This window comes from Gekko japonicus, unplaced genomic scaffold (genome assembly GCF_001447785.1).
Source record: "Gekko japonicus isolate JY-2015 unplaced genomic scaffold, Gekko_japonicus_V1.1 scaffold476, whole genome shotgun sequence".
Taxonomy (NCBI): domain Eukaryota; kingdom Metazoa; phylum Chordata; class Lepidosauria; order Squamata; family Gekkonidae; genus Gekko; species Gekko japonicus.
In genome coordinates this window covers 268,410-288,153 of record NW_015175984.1, presented here as the reverse complement: position 1 = coordinate 288,153, position 19,744 = coordinate 268,410, and the positions used below count along the sequence as shown (strand labels likewise).

Sequence of the window (19,744 nt, the reverse complement as noted above, 5' to 3'; positions counted from 1 at the left end):
CCCGATTTCCAGTTATCCCCCGGCTCAAGTCAGATTATTCAGAGATGCCTCATGAGAGAGTGACTGTGAGGAGGTGAGTCAGATCCAAGGACCACATGCCAGCGAAGGCTTAGTTAAATTGAGCAACTGAGAAGAGCTAGACAAAGCAAAGCCACACTGGCAACACATTGCTTGGGGGGGGGGGGGAAGCAGAAGGAACGGAGAGAAGGGCTGGGCCGGCTAGAGGCCCGAGAGAAAAAGGATGCTGAGCGAAGGCAACAGAATGCCCAGTCAGAAGCTCTCCGCCTCAGACGCGGATAAGTTTACCACAGGCTGACGTCACGCGAGGCTAAAAGCGACAGAAGACAGAACTCAGGGCCCTGCTGTTTCGTAAGGACCGGAGAAAAGAGGAGGGGGAAGTACCCAGCTGAGTGGCAGGACCCCTGGACTGCCCCACACTGCAGAAGGCCCCGGAGTCCATGCGGAGCCGGTGTAGCGTAGCCGGTAAGAGTGCTGGGCTAGGAGCCGGGAGAACCGGCCTCAGATCCCCACTCAGGCCCTGGAAGTTGGCTGAGTCACACGTTAGGTCTGCGTGACACCTATTCACACAGGGCTGGGCTGGCAGAACATATTCAGAGTCCAGCAGGGCACCTTTAAGACCAACAAAGGCTGATTCGAGGTAGGAGATTTTGGGTGCAGGCCCACTTTATCAAAGACACTTAGAATGGCAGGGAAGGTTCAGAATTCAAGCCAGAGAACGAACAGCAAATTAACATGTAACATGATGATGTTCAAGATATGCAAAGTGACACTAAACAACAAGGTAAGGTTATGGGGTCAACAGCTGTAGAGCAATAAATATGTCAAACTAGCAGATGAATGTCTAAAGGTGTCTTTTCTAATCATGGGAAGTGTCTGGGAATCTTCGTTCTCTCCTCTCAGGCAGGGAGGCCACTTGACCCTACATCCCCCTCAAACAACCCAACATCCCTTGCACTACATTCAGGATTATATTATTCTGCAAAAGAAATACACTAAAATGCAGAGGCTTGGTTTGCCTTCGGGGCACCGCTGGACTCTAGCTTCATCCTCACATCTCTTTGTTAACTCCTGCATTTATGTGCTAATTTCCCGCCATCCGTTGATCTTGCCGGACACCTGATCCAATTTCGGCTTTGCAGATGCATCTTGGCTCTGAGTGGCCCCTCCTAGCGGCTGGCCCCACCCTCTTTCCCCCTGTAAGTAGCCCTGGAGGAGATTTTATTCCATTTGTCTGAAGAACTGTGCTTTGCACACGAAAGCTTACATTCTGAACACAACTCTGTTGGTCTTAAAGGCGCCACTGGACTCAGACCTTGTTCTGCCTTACGTCAGTCACACATTCTCAGCCTGACCTACCTCACAGGGTTGTTGTGAGGATAAAAAAGGAGAAGAGGAGAATGATGCGAGTCGCTTTGTGTTCCCACTGGGGAGAAGAGTAGGCAGGGTGTCAATGAAGGAAATAACCAAATAACCCCAGGAATCAGGAGGTCAGAAGCACCCTTCTGGATCAGACCAGTGGTTCACCCAGCTGAGCATCCCGTTCCGCACAGAGACCCAGGCGTCCCCCTGGTGCTGCCACCCAGCACTTGTATGCAGGGGTGAAAGGCCTCAGGGAGGCTCTCATCTGGATGATCCAGGGGTCTGATGGGGGCCTCCAGCACTCCAATGACAGATGGCAAAGCCCAGAGCACTGGGGAGATGTCGCAGGCGATACAGTTGGTTTAGTGTGTACAGCTAGGATTAGGGGATCCAGGGTTCAAACCCTGCCCCGGCATGAAGGTCCCTGAACAACGTTGGGTCGGCCACCCTCTCAGTGCTGGCAGGGGTTGTGTGTGGATGAGGGGAGTACAGAAAACAGGTTTGTTAACTGTGAGCACCCTTCCAGGGACAGCGCAATAAAAAAACGTTACAGTCTGCAACCCAACGATTTGCAGATTGCTGGGGAATTAACCCAGACACCACCAAGCTACGTATGCCTGCCACCCCCAGACTCTCTTGACCGGCTTATCCCGCGCCTGGAAAATGCCACGGTGGGGCGAGTTCTCAGGGTGACTTCAAAGGCACAGGCCGAAGGCTGGATTCTTAAGCCCCTGATGACTTGCGGCAGATTGTATGAACCGACTCATCTTTAGAGGCATCCCGGGCTGAGGACGTAAAAAGAAGTTTTGCCTTTGAGATTTCACCTGCAATGAGCCACGGGGATGGTGCAGGTACGAAAGCTGATCTCCGAAAGCCTTTTTCAAGCAGCCCAGCAGACACGCCCTTTCCTTTTGCCCTGGACAGGCCACCAATGTGCCGAGAATCCCATGGCGGAGGTGTGCACCCATGTGGAATTCCCCCAGCCAGAGCAGCTCTCCCTCTGTTTTTTTTAGGGCCCCAGAGCTCCCCACCACACTCACACAGACCCTGCAGAGAAGCAACCACAGCTGGCTACAGAGGGCAGGAGTCAGGCATCTGCTAGGATCCCAAGAAAGGGCCCCCCGGGGCGTGTCACTCTCAACACCACTCTGTATGGGGCCAAAAGCCTCCTTTGGGGTGCCTGACTAAAAGCCTCCTGCGCCCTCCCCATCCCAAAGCCCATGCCGCTTTAGACTCTGGGATGTTCCCTCTAAGTTGTGGAGTATTGTGAGCAAAAATTCTACTTCGTGAGCAACTGGCATTAAAGTTGAGAGCGAGCAATTTGGATACTGCATAAATTAGTCTGCTCTGGAGCTGTTCTTCTTGAGCGAAGACAAGAATGTGTGAGCCGGAGGCTAAAAAACTGTGAGCTAGCTCACACTGACTCAGCTTAGAGGGAACACTGTCTGGGACAAGGACCCAAGAACGCTGATTTCATTAACGATTCATTAACTTCACTGATGTTTCATCCTCTGTCCCTCCTCCTTGATTTTTATTATGTCGTGGTTGTGGTTGTCTGGGTGTTGCTCTGTTTCCTGGAAGCTGCTTTGGGGTAGTTCTTTTCAGCTAGCAAATAAAAGCTGATTGATTAATTGACTCTTAGGTTACTTTTGTGCTGGAGGGAACTCACCGAAGCACACGCCAGGATGCCAAAAAACCCAACTTTCTGCACAAGGTTCTGGACCGCCAGCTTAGCACGGGAGGCGAAGTCCTGCAAAACAAGGAAAACAGCGAGATCAGTAACACAGGAGGAAACCAGCTGGGCGTCACTGACCACCCTTCTCCTTCCCCGCTCCACATTATGCCAGCAGGTTTAATTAGAAAGACAACCCACCCACCCCCAGACAGAGAATTGACACACTGGTGAACCAGACATCCGGCATGCTGAATCAAGTTGAAATTGTGAACATTCACGGATGCTTATTTGCATCTGACCCGTTCCAAGTGTCGTGACATAGGCACCGCTCATCGCTCAAGAAAAATAGCCCCTCCCGGCATTTCCTGCTCTCCACACCCTGGCACATGGAAGCTAACTACTTGCAATTAGCCCCCCGGCAAAATGTCTGAACGTATTTCTGAACAGAAAGGGTTATGAGCCAGAGTTTCCACGAAGCCCTCCCCCCTCCACTCGCACTCCTGCCATGGCGCTCAACGGAGCTCCTACAAAAAATGCCCATGGAACTTGCGCACGGCAGCTACTCGGGAAGGGTCTGCCGCTCGGCCCACCACCACACAGGTTGCGTGCAGAAGGTGCTGGTGAAAAGTGCCGTCAAGCTGCCGCTGACTGATGGAGACCCTGAAGGATCTCCAGGCAAGAGACGTTCGGAGGTGGTTTTGCCATGGCCTGCCTCTACGAAGTGACCCTAGGCTTCCTGGGCGCCCTCCAGTCCCATCCAAGCACTAACCAGGGCTGACCTTGCTTAGCTTCTGAGATCGGGCTAGCCTGGGCCAATGCATCAGGTACAAAGCTTCAGTCCCAGGCATCTCTGGGTACAGGGATTTCAAGCAGCTAAAGATCAGCGGTACCAAAGGGTCAGAAGAAACAGCAGTGGGCTAGATCATTGTCCAGACTTTCTACATTCAACACACAAACGTTACAACCACGGAATCAGATGAAGGGCCACTCTTCCCCAGCACCCTGTTTCTCATCGTGGCCAGCCCGAAACCTCTGGGAAGCCACGAACAAGGCATAAGAAGTAGAAGAAGAAGAGAGAAGAAGAGATTGGATTTATACCCCACCCTTCACTACCCAAAGGTGTCTGAGCGGCTTGCAAACTCCTTTCCCTTCCCACAACAGACCCCCCATGAGGTAGGTGGGGCTGAGAGAGCTCTTGACAGACACTGCTCTTTTTCAAGGACAGCTCTTATCAGAACTACGGCTTGCCCGAGGTCATCCAGCCTGGTGCAAGTGGAAGAGTGGGGAATCAAACCCAGTTCTCCCAGATTAGAGTCCGCGCACTTAACCACTACACCAAACTGGCTGAGGGCCACAGCCTTCTCCCATGCCTCACAGTAACTGGGTACGCCGAGTATACAAGCTCTGTGCATGAGCAGTGACAGCCACTGACATACCTACCCCTCCCCCAAGAATTTATCTAGTCTGCATCTAAGGAACATTTTCCCACAGAGATGCTTTAAAAGGAATGCCTGCATACTGTGGATGATTCTGAGGCACATTTACTGCACACACTTGGATTCGTGCGGGCCCCTGGTCAGATCTACCAGACTTTGCGCTTATAACCTGTGGAGAGCCAAAGGGAAGGCCGAAAACATAACTCTCGACACACGGGCTGCAATTCGCATATCACCAGGGAAAAACAGACAGCTCAAGAATATTTTCTGCCGTTTTGCGGACCTTCTCAATGACCAAGAACTTCTGTTTCTCTTCCAAGGCATCAGGGGGGTTCTCAGACAGCTACCAAGCAGGATGCTTCAACTGGTGGAGCACGTGGGCCGCCCCATGATCTGAACACAACCAATTGTTTTAAAAAGAGATGGCAGGAGGAGGGCACACAGACGTAGTTCTGAGTAAATCTGCATTACAGATTGGGATTAAGTGAGTGCAGATCCAAGCCTAGAAAAGCCCGGGGTGGCTGAACTAAACAGACCGCTGTGCCTGATGCTGTTACAGGGCAGCTCATCATATTAAGCTCTGGGTCTGTTGCTCCAGAGAAGAACTCAAAAAATTCCCATACATTTCAACAAGCCCTGGTCCAAGGAATCAGAGGAAGGAGAATTCTGGATTATAAATCTTAAAGTATTACCTAGTATAGCCTCCTTTCTAAAATTTAAAAAGTGCCATACACATCTGAATATGGATTCAAACGACATAATTAATTTGGTTGTTTTGAAAGGGGGGGGGGGGGAACACACCAGAAAATGTATATGCCACCTTTCCAGGGACATGCTTGAGACAGTACAATAAAATCATACAATTTGGGATTCTGTTCTTTTGCTATATTAGATTTCAAATTTGTTCAATCTGTTCTGTGATTTTAAGAATGCATAGGCCATTCAGTCATTTTAAAGATTGCACATTTCCTAAAACTTATTAGATTCATGTACATTGTTGTAACTGATCACGAACCGTAATAATAAATTTTATTTTATTTTATTTCAAATTCTTTAGGAATTGTCAACTGTTTTATCAGTACGCGCAGGTGACTGATCCACCTTGTTTGGCACTGTCGGCTTTGACTGGCAACAACTGTCAAAGTTTCCCTCCAGGAAACCAAGCCTCCTATTAGAGATTTTCTTAACGGACCATAACTCTCAGGGATTGAACCTCGGACCTTCTGCATGCAAACTATATGTTCTGACACAGAACATTAACCAGGAAACTGTACATAGGACATATAAGTTAATTTTATGTAAAGTGGGCTGGAATTTGTTGCTAGTGAAGAAGCCCCAGGTTCTCAAGTTCCTAAACATCCAGTAGAAGCCATCCACACTGGAGTTTCCCCCCTTCTTTGACCATGAGGGCTAGAAACTTGTTCTTTTTTGCAAGATTATAAAAATTCTGAGTTCTAAGAAGGAAAGTGACAATCTCTGGGGAGGAACACTTCTGTATCCTGCATTCCGCAGCATGGTCAAATTCAGATCATTAGGCAATTACTTACACTGACTCTCTCGTGTGTCAGACTGAAACAAGTTCCATGAAATTTAATAAATAAGTCATAGATTTATAACCCTAACCCTCTTCACAGGGGCTGGTAACAATTTATAACACAAAGTGTTATTGCAAAGAACGTCACAATAAAAGCTTTTATGACAAAAATATAGCTTGCATAATACAAAAGAAATCCATAACACACACACACAATAAGAAACACGGTACGAAAAGGAACCATTAATCCTGAAAAGAACATTTTTACATCACCTCTGGAAGATAGTCAGAGTGATGTATTGTATATTTACATCCCACCAAAGTGGGCGTCTTGAAAAGCAAAAGCATAAGAACTAGACATGAGCAATTAAGTACATATTTTAATACACTTAAACAGTAATTTATACATTTCTAAATGTGTAAACAGTAATTACGGTCTCTACCAACAAAAGGGGTGGTGTGTGTGTGGGGGGAAGAGTTCTACTAAGAGGAGCAATTTGCTTCGCCGTGATGGAATCAACTTTAATTTCTGGAAGGTGGAGAACGAGCTGATCCGGTGGGCTTTCTTGGGAAGCGATTTCTAATGGAGGGGCAGCAGTGAGAATGCCCTGCATCTTGCCACTCGGACCTCAAGACAAAAAAGGGGATTCAGGACACGGCTTCTTCTCAAGTTATCACTGTACAGGGAGGCTGATCCAGGATGAAATCCTCTCTTAGGTAACCAAGGCCCACTCTGAACTGTGGCCCTAAATGAAGTGAGAGCCATCTTTGCTGCCTCAGCATTGAGGAAGTGGGATCCTTTTGGCTCCTCTCAAAAACAAGCAGCCACATTTTGAACTAACTAAAGTTCCTAGACAGTCTTGGAAGGGCAGCCTAGGGGTTATCAGGTAATTTACCAGTCCAGGAGTGATGCTCAAGACTTTGGATCACAGCCGCTACTTGGGCATCTAGAAAAGATACTGGATCCCAATGGTACCTCCAGGATGCACACCTGATCCTTCAAGGGGAATGTGAACCTCAGAACAGAAGAGAGTCCCAGAGCTCAGAAGCAGATACCTTGGTGTTCTAATCATGGATAATTGTTATAAGAATCCAAACTCAAAATGGTGGAAATTCTGTTGATCTAACAGATGCACTAAGACCGTGGGGCCATAACCTTAGCAGAACCAGGATGCAACCTGAAATGTGGTCCCTGTCTTACATTTCTCCAACAGTTATTTCTAAATGTATAATTTATGTACTTATGTAGCTACCCAGATCTATCCACCCTTTCTTGCTCTCAATCTTTCTTCTTCCATCTTCAATAGATGGCCGGACTGCTACTTCAGAAACCTGTCGTTGCTCAGGCATGTTCCCTTTAAGCTGTGGAGTCCTGTGAGCAAAAATTCTACTTGGTGAGCTACTGGCATTAAAGTTGTGAGCAAGCCATTTGGCTACTGCATAAATTAGTTTGCTCTGGAGCCCTCCTTCCCTGAGCTAAGACAAAAACATGTGAGCTGGAGGCTAAAAAACTGTGAGCTAGCTCACACTAACTCAGCTTAGAGGGAACACTGGTTGTGACACCCCCCAAAAAAAGAATACCCACAAAATTGAATTAGAGGATGTACATTCAGGAGTCAGAAAGTTGCCTTGACATAGTTGCTATTGATGTTTCTATTAAATTTTATGTTTTGGAACCTTTGTGACAACAACTTGAAGGATATAAAATCAGAGCTCTGAATTCCTCACATACACCTCCAAAATAAACTCTCAATAAATTCTATATCACTGAAATGAACAGTTTAACCATCCGATGTGCTTTTGCTGACATTTTCAAACATGGTTACTTTAAGGTGCGGTCTCCTGTCATTTCAGCAAATGATGCTGTAGAAGCTACCTTACAAATTTCTTCTGTTATACCAATGGTATATATATTTCCATATTCATATACTTTAGAAACTTTATGGATTCTTAATTCTAACTTCATACTAGACAGAGAAATACCACAACAGACATGGAACATAGATTTGTCTTTTCACAAGGTGTAGAACCGTTAAAGGGGATAACGACTTAGACATACAATTATGCAAACTTTGAGAAATGACTGGCCAAGTTCAGTGGCAGAGCTTTATGTTTAAAACTGATAAAAGCACAAAAATGATACATGAGAGACTCCACATTATGAGGAAGGGTCGCCAAGTTTACAGCCTTGGCTGACTAAAGCTGCTTTTCAAGACTACCACTAAACACACACAGATCATTTAAAATAAATTAAGAACGGCCACATTTAATTAATAACTGTATAACCCAAGGCTATGTATTTTCAAATTTTAATTCTGTAAAACAATCAACACACCTCTTTCTTCTTGTAATATAAAATACAAATACCACATAGCAAGTTACTGAGGCTATAAAAATAGCTATAAAAAGGATTTAAACTCAGCGTTTAAAATATATTGAAAAACATTTTTTTTAGTGGCCCACTTCTATGATTTTGTAGCATAGTATTTTTCCTTATTTTGGAAGGGAAAAATTCAGAAGATTCTTATTGACTTAGAGCACACAGTTTAACTCCAAAGGACAACTAGGCAAATTTCTGCAATTTTCTCTTTGCTGAACCTCAAAATTGTTTAACAGAAATAAAATGTATATAAGATTGTGATCCAGCGTAAGTACTCATACTAATTTCAGCAAGTTTTTATTTAAAAACAAACAAAAAAGGATCAGACTACCTTTAGATTTTTAAAAGTAATCCAGTGTAAATTCTCCTCCCTTTATAGAAAATCTTCAAGGTGGACTGCATTTAACATCTATTTCCCCCCCCCAAATCCGGAATTTTAAAGTGTTTAAAAAATGGATCATCCTCAAATTAGAGAAAAATAATTAACTGTAAATAAAATGGTTTACAATTTCAATGAAATAAAAAAGAAGAAATAGATACTTCTTTTAAAGAAGGGAAAACTCTTGGGCTTGAGGTTAAATAATCTGACTCAAAGCTATTGATGAGTTTATTTTGATTGTTAAAATGAGATATTAATAGTAAACTCTGTCAAATATTACAAGTCAATCTGAAATGATCTAAGCTTGATAACCAACTGCAGTCAATGTCTGCCAACTTCACCAATGCCAGCCTTTAAAAAAAAATTCAAAACAACTTAAAAAAAAATCTGTCCAATTTGCAAAATGAATTAAAAATTCAGTTTTATCATCTGAGTACCACTCTTCTTTGTAGAGCAATTTTAATGGTAGATGTGTAATTTATGGATAATTAAAACTCCTTTTAGGTTTAAAAAAAATTATACATATTTTGAGGTTTGCTAAATTAACTCTTTTTGATTATTTGATTCACAATGCTTCTTAAAATATTTGAAACCATTTTGGTAACTGGTCTACTACACATAGAATATAAAAAACATTTTTTTCCTTCGCTTCCAATGGGAATAAAGTCTTGGAACAAAGAGAATTTAGTCTGATCCAGCAAAGTCATTCCGACTCCTACAGATGCCAATAGGGAATAATACTTATATTTACAGAAAAGATTTTCACCATTTTATGTACAAGTAGAACACTTTTTTTATATTATGCATTTATAATAAAGGTTTTAATGTTAACTACAGCAAATTAGAAAGTAGAGCTTTATTTTAAAAACATGATAAATTTGAAAATGAATGGAACAAGTAGAAAGTTGCACCTTTTAAATTGTGTTAACCACATTATTTTAAAAAAACTGTCCATAGCAAACAGATGAATTAATTTCAGTCAAACTTTGAGTAAGAAATATTTGTCATGTGATCAGTACCTCTGGCTAAAAGCTTTGAGACGTGGGTGGACACGTACATGTTTCTATTACCAGCATATGCTTGCAAATGTCTGTTTTACCAGGTATGGCCTCTTTCTTCTACCGATGGCCCTGCTAAATCACTCTCTCTGTTTTACCTTTGGGGCAGATTCTACAGAAGCTTTTAAGTGTTAGCAAGCGTACGGGTAGTACAGCTCCTGTTCCCCTAAAAACCTGCCCATCTAGGCAATAAAAGAAGGATGCTGTTCCCAGTACAACCAAATTGGTGCAAGACTGAATGTTCTATGGAAAAGAGTTTTAAAAGGAAGTATCCTATTAGAGGACCTCCATGTTCAGAGAATTCTAGTCTCTGGGATGGCCACAACAGGGAGAGATGCTGGCCTACTGCTGGGACTTCTGAGCTATCAAGTTGGCCAGGAGGCTGGACTAGATGGACCCATATTCCTGATCCAGCAAGGCTCCTCTTATATGATAGACAACAGAGGGAGGAAAGAACTGGGAAAAGGTTGGGTGGGCTTCCTCTAACTGTATAACAAATGTCAAGTAAGGGTCCAGCGAGAGATCCAATTTGTGGAAGGTTATTTGTACATATAATTTGTCCCCCCCCTTAACCTACCCTAGGTTTAGAGATCCAGAAATAAGAGCATTTAAAGAGTGGTCCCCCCACAAGCCAACCTAAAACTGGCATGAATGGAGAAGGAGGATGGAGATAAGCCTTACATGATCGCCAACAGAGACAGCCCTGTGGATTGGGGCCACAGCCATATCTACAATTGGTTCTGCCTAATGTGGGAAATCACGACACATGTTATAATACAATGAGGATAATCTACATGCAGATTGCCACCCGCTCCCCCCTGGATCAGGGCCCATTTTTGAATTATTATTTAAAGGAAGAGAAGTGAACACGAAAAATATTTCCTTTTGCACAGAGATTTCATAAGTCTTACACAGTCTCTATTGCAATAGTAGATTTGAACATTATATTTTCAGTTCCTATTTCACCAACCCTATTTCACAAGGCACATGCGTTATTGTAACATTTGAAATTTAATAAACCTGCAAAAACTCTTTGGTTGGGTTGTAAAAAACCTACTTGTAGAGTACAGTTAAAAGCAAGTTTATAGGATATTAAAACTAAACAGGTATGAGCGACAGTATTTTAAAAAAACAGACTGAATTTCCTTTTGGCTTCCATACATTTTAATAACCTAAAATTCAATACGTTTCCTTGGCAAAAAAAAGGAGTCATATAGTTAACATATAATAAAAAATTTGGAGAACACCATTGTTACACTTAAAAGTCATAAAAAGACAGATGATACGGAAAAGGAACCAGGCTGGCCCACCCCAATGACACAACTAGAATTTTCTACAGTTGGGGGGGAGAAAAAAAACACACTTCTGCTTCTAGATAGCCTGGTCTTAAAAGCATTTTTGGAACACTGCTTTTGAGAATTACTCCTATGCAAATAGGCTCAAAACACAGGTGATGGACTATCATCCACACACCAAAGGAAAGGAAGAAAAAGCACCTTTAATTTTTCAGAAATCCTCTTATAGAAAAGGAACTGAAACTACCAATTTTTTTAAAAAAACAAAAAACTAAGTTTGCCCTAGTAGGTTTTTTTGTGAATAAAATCTAACCACCAAATCTTAGCAAACTTCCGCACCTTGAATACAACCTTTCTTTTTTTAGATTTACCTATATTACTTTTTAAAAGACTCATGTATTTTAGAAGCAGGGTATTTAGTATGAATAGTATAAATTTAGTCTAAATTCTAAGAAAAAGAATAATTTATTCGAAGTTAAGGTCAAACTCGCTCACCTATGGGGACTCTTGCTTTCAACCTGCATCCCCCCCCCCCCAGAATCTTAAAATATATATTAGAAAACATGCAAAGTTTGACATAAGCAGAATTACAGGAGCAAAATCCTATTGAAACTACTTGAGTCCCCAATTTTTTTCTAGAGTGTCAGCTCCCCCTCCAACAAAAAAGTTTTTTTACAATACTACCATGCAGTGCTGATTTTATTTTATGAAGGGGGATTTACTTATTTTTAAAAGCACAGCACCTCTTTCAAAGAGACCTCTCAAAGTTTCACTTCTCAGATGCCATGAATAGTTAATTTCACAATTATCATCCTAGTTAAAAAATATAGAGAGGTTAAAAAAAAAATCACTCTGGGAAATATCTGTCAAGTTCTGTAGAGGCTTTCATCAAATACAGTTACAAGTAACCTGACAGTTTCCAAGAAATATATATATTAAAATGTTGAAGCTACTTACAGGCAAAACATATTTTCCCCCAAATTAAAGAATTTAGATTTTCTTCTCCGTTCTTCCTGGCTACTGTGATTCATTTTCTCTATTGTAACTATAATTTTTTTTTGCTCAGTGTTTCTATCAAAAGGATGACTGTTTTAGGCCTGGAAAAAGAGATTTCCTGTCACCAATGCTGTGCCGTACCAGCCAGGAACAGTTAAATGATTAGTTATTACTTCATCGGATTAATCATCGAAACACAAAAACTGCTGGGAATACACATCTCCAAAAAATGAAAAAAAAGGATGTTGGTATAAGCTCTGATTCACAAGTTCAGAGCCGTAAGCTTGCCGAAGCTTTGTTCCTAAGGGAGTCTAGAAAGAAAGAAAAAAAGATTTAAGAGGACCTTTAAGTTTAAATGGGACACAGCTTAAGCGCAAGAAAGGAACAAGGAAGCCCTCGTGTTTGAAACTTCATCTGTAAAATGTAGTTTCTGGAAGTATCTTCTGATGGGCGTGTGTGGTGGTGTTTTGTTTGGGGGGGGGGGGGGGGGAGACTCTCTCGCCTGAGAGGGGTGAGTTTGGTTATTGGGGAAATAGCCTGCTGGGAGAAGGGACAGCATCTCCTCTGTGTGTGTGTGTGCACAAATAAATAGAAAAAGATGTCCAGAGCGACAGCCATGTTAGTGTGTGACAGCCAGCAGTCTCTCTAAAGGTGCCTGAACGACACCTTAAATATATATCAGGGCATAAGTCTCCAAAGACCCTCGGCCTGGATGGCCCAAGGTTTGCCTGATCTCATCAGATCTTGACAGTTAAGCAGGGTTGGCCCTAGTCAGTGCTTGGATGGGAGACCACCATGGAAGTCCAGAGTTGCCACACAGAGGTTGGCACTGGCAAACCACCTCTCTTAGTCTCTTGCTTTGAAATGCCTACGGGGTCCCCATGAATCGGCTGCAACTCGACAGCATTATCCGCCACCAAGGCTCCAAGGGGCAGCACGCCCGTCCGCCATTCAAAAGGGGCAGCAATCGAGGGTCTCAAGACACGTGTTTGTATTTACTGCTCAAATTTACATGTTCATATAGACAGTTTTACCTGGAGACGGATCCAGATATGTAGCCGTGTTAGTCTGTCTGTAGCAGTGGAAAAAAGCAAGAGTCCAGTAGCACCTTAGAGACTAACAAAAAAATATGGTAGGGGAGGAGCTATCGTGAGTCACTGATCACTTTTCAGATACTGAGCAGTGACTCGCGAAAGCTCCTACCCAGCCACATTTTCTGTTGGTCTTGAAGGTGCTACTGGACTCTTGCTCTTTTTGCTTTTTACTTTACTTTAAAATAAAAGGAGAGGAGTCGGGTGGGTTCCTTTTAATTGTTCGGAGACGTTTAGAGTGAAAACAAATGAGATTAAGACACAAACGGGAAAGGTGGGATACGATTTGCTAACGAGACAAATGCTCGACCACTCTACCAGGACAGCTGCAAATGTATTTTGGGGCACCCACGCTCTCCACCATGCTAGGGCTGAGTTCCAGCAAAGGAACACCCCCACCCCCTCCTCTGCCTATGATCATTCAGGCCCCCGGTCCAACGGAGGGAGGGCAGAAGTCAGGCATCCCTCCACATTCTTGGGACCCAGATTTCACAAAAAGCCAGTCCTTGGACAGTATTTCAATTGTATTTTTGAACTGGGGGTTGTACTGGATTTCAAGTGCAGTCAGCTTCTTTGGGAGCCAATGTCTGGCTGAAAAAAAATGCAAAACTGAATGAGGGATGCCTCACTGAGAAGATTGTAAATGTCCTGAAATACAGCCCCCCCCCCCCAATTTGCTAATTTTTCCTAGCAATCCAGAAAGTTTTGGTCAGCATATACTGTGGGCACATACAGGAAAACAACCACCCATGTGACATGATCACACAGCTTAGAACACAGTGTACCTTAGTCCACTGTGTTTCTCAAACAAGGCAACATGCACAGCTTAAAAGCCTCTGGTCTTCTTTGTTTCAGACGGTTAGCTGTGTTGATCTGCAATTGAGCAGCTAGATTAGACTCCAGTAGCACACTAGAGACTAACGAGAGTTTCTGGTAGATCAAGATGGGTAGCCGACTCAATGCTTCCTCTAAGCTGTGGAGACTTGTGACCAAAAATTCTGCTTTGTGAACTACGGGCATTAAAGTTGTGAGTGAGTTGATTTGGCTACTGCATCAATTAGTTTGCTCTGGAGCCCTCCTTCCTGAGCTGAGACAAAAATGTGTAAGCTGGAGGCTAAAAAACTATGAGCTAGCTCACACTAACTCAGCTTAGAGGGAACACCGGTAGCTGTGTTAGTCTGTCTGTAGCAGTAGAAAAGAGCAAAAGTCTGACTCCCGTAGCACTTAAAAGAGTCCAGTAGCACCTTAAAGACTAACAAGGTTTGCTACTAGACCCTCAACTCTTTTCTACAGCTACATAGAGACTAACACGGCTACCCATTTTGGTATCTGAAGAAATGAGCAGTGACTCCGAAACCCTGCCACAAAATTTGTGAGATCGAGGTGGGTGGCCGTGTTGGTCTGAAGGAGTAAAACAAAGTTAAGCGTCCAGTGGGGGCATCTTTAAGACCAACAAAGTCTTATTCAAGGTGTGAGCTTTCGTGTGCACGCACAGTTTGTCAGACAATGACTCCAACTTCGTCAAAAGCTCACACCTTGAATAAAACTTTTGTCAGTCTTAAAGATGCCAGTGGACTCTGACTCTGTTCTACAAATTTTGTGAGTCTTTAAGAGTTTCTGGGTATGAACTTTTGAGCGTCAAGACTCCCTTCGTCAGATACCAGTGTTCTGGCAGATACCATCTGATGAAGAGAGCTTTGACTCACGAAAGCTTACACCTGGGGAATTTTCTTGGCTCTAAGGCACTGCTGGACTTGAATCTAGGCGGCCTCTTGTCACTCACACGGGTCTTTGAGCAGAGATCGTTCACCGAGCCATCAAGGCACTTTAGCTGCAGAGGACAAGAATCGAACCGCAGACCTCCTCCTTGCTAAGCACATGGCCTGCAAACATCCAAATGTGGTTTCCAGCTGCAATTTCTTTTTTTGACTTGCAACCTACAAGCGCCCCTGGTGATCACCTGCCCAGGTTGCGAAATATGCCTGCCATTCAAGGCAAGTCCATTTGCGTGAGCAAGAACACGGGGAAGCTAAGACAGCAGCTTGCTAAGCGTTCCATCTACTTTTTAAAAAAATGCACCCCACCCAACTTTATACGAGGAGGAGGAGGAGGAGACAGGATTTATACCCTGTCCTTCAGAGTCTCAGAGTGGCTGACAATCTCTTTTCCCTTTCCCTCCCCATAACAGACACCCTGTGAGGTAGGTGTGGCTGAGAGAGCTCTCTCGAGAACGCCTCCTGAGAGAATAGCTCTGAAAGAATTTATGACTGACCCAAGGTCACACCAGCAGCTGCATGGGGAGAAGTGGGGAATCAAACCCGGTTCTTCCAGATTAGAGTTTGCGCTCCTAACCACAACACCAAACTGGCTCTCAGCACAGCTTTAAAGAAAACAGACACAAAAAAATTCCGCGAGTATTAAAAGGTGACTCCTGGTGTGAGCTTGCACAAAAGCATCTATATACGTGTATATGTATCGGTGCTTGGAGCCAAGATGGGGCAAAGTCGAGCGTTGCCTCGGTTGGTGGCAGTTCATACGATGAGTTAGGGTATTTCGTCTTCAGGGAAAGGGGCGATTGCTACTTTACTGTCAAGGAATTAAACAGGATGGTCTTTGGCCCCCTGGTCGGCCATGAGTGCAGCCCCCTCCCCCTGGAGAGGGAGCGAAGGCCACTCTGTGATAAATGAGGTTGTGTGTATGTCTCTCTCCTGCTACAGAGTGGCTTGCCACCGAAAGCTGATCCTGACATTCCGGGATCAAAGTCTTTCCAGTGAATTAATTGGATAAGAAATCTTATCCAACATCAAACGCTTTCAACACTTCGTTACATTTTAAAGAGTGGACTGCATCCCCCCCCCCCCCAGTAACACCAAATAACTATTTTGTGTTTGCAAATAGCACAACTAAGGAACACGCTGATGATCCTGGTGTCTTTCTTGTCCTTCTGACACTTACAAAAAAAACAAAACCACACACACCAAAAAAAAGCCCTTGAGCCACAATCGACCATATATGATCAGTCAATGGACCAACCGTTTTCTGCCTAGTCAAGTGATCCACCAGGTGGTGGTGGGGAAAGGACACTAAAACAGATACAAGAATGTATTGCTCTGAGAGAGGAAGAAACCTGAGTGGTTATGGACAGACTATTTCAGCTGTGCTGTACAGAGACTCGGAAGAGGTCCGGAGAGGGAGAACCACAGCCGATAGGGCTGTCCATCACAGCGAAGGAGATGGAAGGGATGGAAGAGGAATGGAACCCAATAAATAGCGAGGAAGCCTTTGAGGAAGAGGTGCAAATTTGGAGCCCGGAGGGCCATTTTAGCAGAACAGCAATTTCCAAACTCTCCGTAGTTTGCCATTTCATTTTGGAATGTAAGTTTGGCCCGACAAACTATGGTTTGCTGACACCGCTGTACATGAGTCCTCAGTTTGTTCACAGTGGTGAAAACAATTTTCCATAATGGCCGTGCCACGCCTGGGCCTCAGAGGTACCGAGTCAGCCTTCAAAACCCAGACTTTGCTAATACGGCACCTATTTTGCCTCACGAGGCATACAAAGCTGCTGGTGTGAACCAAATTTGAACCGTAGCCTCCAATTTCCTACTTGGCCGGCCGGATTGTGCTTTTTGGCCTGGGTGCCCGGGGGCCTTAACAGTCCTCCTCTTATACGCGGGAGGCCGGCTGTCCCGGAGTTCAAGCTGCAGGAGAAATGCTGAAAGATAATCAGTCTTCAGCATCTGAAGCTTACAAATGAGCCCTCTTCTAGGTCTTGATGTCATCAGCATTTTAAGGGGAGCTTTAAACCTGCAAAGGTTCCTACGATCTAGTTCTCTCCCCTCTGGCCTAGTACGATGGAATGCCTCCTGGACTCACACACGCAAAATCCCCACTATGAAAGCAGCACGCCAGAGAGAACTTTTCACGATGACACCTAGTTTTTAACATTGCAAGTTTTTTAAAAATAAGGTACACGTGAACACATTAATGTTCCTTACACTGCCTTATAATCCTTGGTCTATCCAAGTCAGTATCGCCTACTCGGACTGGCTGTGGCTCTCCAGGATCTCAGGCTGAAGTCTTTCACACAACTCACTGCCAGATCCTTTAAATGGAGATGCCGGGGACTGAACCTGGATCCTTCTGCATGCCAAGCAGATGCTCTGCCCCTGAGCCACGGCCCCTAGGAGCATCCCATCACCCGTGGTCATGGGGCCGGCATGACTAAACACCAAGGCACACGGAACGCTGTTACCTACCCACCGAAGTGGTACCTATTTAAAAAGGTAAAGGTAAAGGTTCCCTTGCTCGAAAGCCAGTCGAATCCGACTCTAGGGTTGCGGTGCTCATCTCAGTTTCAAAGCCAAAGAGCCAGCACTGTCCGAAGACGTTTCTGTGGTCATGTGGCCGACATGACTAAACACCAAGGCGCACGGAACGCTGTTACCTTCCCACCGAAGTGGTCCCTATTTATCTACTTGCAATGTCTTGCTTTCTAACTGCTAGGTTGGCAGGAGCTGGAACTAGAGATGGGAGCTCACTCCATCATGCGGCACCCGGGTCTCGAACTGCTGAACTACTGACCTTCCACAGCCTGCAGTTCAGCATCTTAACCACTTGAGCCACCGCAGCTCCTGGTACCTATTTATCTACTTGCAATTTCTTGCTTTCGAACTGCTAGGCTGGCAGGAGCTGGGACCAGAGACAGGAACTCACTCCGTCATGCGGCACTCGGGTCTCGAACTGCCGAACTACCGACCTTCAGGTCTGCAGTTCAGCGTCTTAACCACTTGAGCCACCGCAGCTCCCTTCTACCTATAGTAGCTGCAGATAATGCTAACAGGGCTTTCAAATTTGCTTCAAACCCTAAGATGCAAACTCGAGACAGCATGAACCGTAGATCAGCAGTGCAGATGCAAAGCTAGATTTAAAGCAAGCAAGCAAGAGAAAGGAGCAAAGGGAGGCAATTGCACAGGAGAAGTGAGCGGGGATTCCCATCACTGGTATTTGGCAAACCGTGGTCTGCAGGGAGCCAGGTTAGGTCTGCGCTAGCCCCCTGGTACGCTAAACAGAGGAATCTGAACAGACAGAGGTGGAAAAACCTTTCTTGGAAGTGTACAGGTTTTAAAAAACAGGGCAGCATCTTGGCTGTTTATGATAAGAAGTCAACACTTACAGCAAAACACGGACTAAGGCGAATAGGTCAGCGTGGAAATACAAAGGCACAATGGTAACAACAGTATTCCAGGAATGTTTCCTCTTGTCAGTCAAGCTCTTTAGAAGCATCTCTGTACACAGCCCACTGGAAAGAGGGGTTTGACCCAAGGCCTTTGCAGCGCCACTGGAGGCCACCTCCCCACCCACCAGGCCCGGCAACATGCAGAAGAGACACTGGCACTCAAAAATTTGCTCACCGCTACAAAGAGGGGGAACCCCCCCCCCAGAAAGCTGGCCCTTCGCCCCACCTGCAGCTTGGGATGAGTCAAGTTAATTGACAGTGACAAATCTCACTGGGGAAAAAAGAGAGAGACAATCAAAGGAAGCGTGGGAGGCAAAAGGAAGAGGAAGGCATTTTATCATTCCAGACTCCTTATCAAGCCCATCGGCTGGGGTCCCCGCCTTGTCTCCCGTTTCCCAGCTCGCCCCTGTTCAGGTCATGTGACTCGCTCCATGTTAAATCTGTGGGCTGGCATCCAAAGAGCAATTCTTTTTGGTACGCCCGAGGGCTTGAGTGCACCCAGTAGGGTTCTGGACTTCTGTTTTCTCATGCAACACCAGAATCTGCTCCCAAACTGTACAGCAAACTTCTTTGGCGATGCCCCCCTCCCTGCCCAGGTTTCACAAACGGACTCCTCTGTGGCAGCCCTGTGGGAGGATGCTGCCAATGAAACGTGAGCTCAAAGCCCCACAGAAGTTGGGAGGGATTAACTGCATGATTTTATAGGTCACGGCTTCTGCATTTTACATTTCCCAACTTGTAGGCGAATCAACAGGTTGGATCCGGCAGCCCACTTGCATGATGATCACAGATCTCTTCTAACCCTGGGAAAGCTGATTCTCGAGGTCATGGGGATCGGCTTTCCTAGACAAGACTGCTGGGGGAGGGGGGGCAGATCTACAACCATCAGCCCCTTCCTGTGATGGATGCTGGAGCTAACCGGATACAACCAGCTACCATGGAGCGAGCCACAGTTAGCACCGCATGGGAGTCAAGAGGCTGAGCTACGACTCAGTAAGTGGCTGATGCAAATTGGGATTCCACCACAGACTCACGAGGGGCCTTTAGTTAGTCATTCTCTCTCCCCCTCATCCCCCCATCCCCAACATAAGGCAAACACATCTGTCTCATGGGGCTGTTGCAACGATAACATCTTTGAAGCTCTCTGAGCACCTGAAAACACTGTTTATGCTAAATATTATGATCACAGTGAGGTGCAAGCAGAGAAATCTCAGATTCCACTCTCACTGTTAGCATAACTTTGCTAGGGGGCAAAGACATGCATGACAAAACTCGGAAATT

At 44.9% G+C, this 19,744-nt stretch overlaps 1 protein-coding gene across 1 annotated transcript in view; it reads right to left on the bottom strand.

The window, feature by feature from the left end:
- Positions 1-19,744, bottom strand: part of VMP1 (vacuole membrane protein 1) — a 141,518-nt gene that overhangs the window by 45,320 nt on the left and 76,454 nt on the right. Inside the window, 1 exon segment of the mRNA XM_015426282.1 lies at positions 3,050-3,130. Coding sequence (XP_015281768.1) covers positions 3,050-3,130 — 81 coding nt within the window.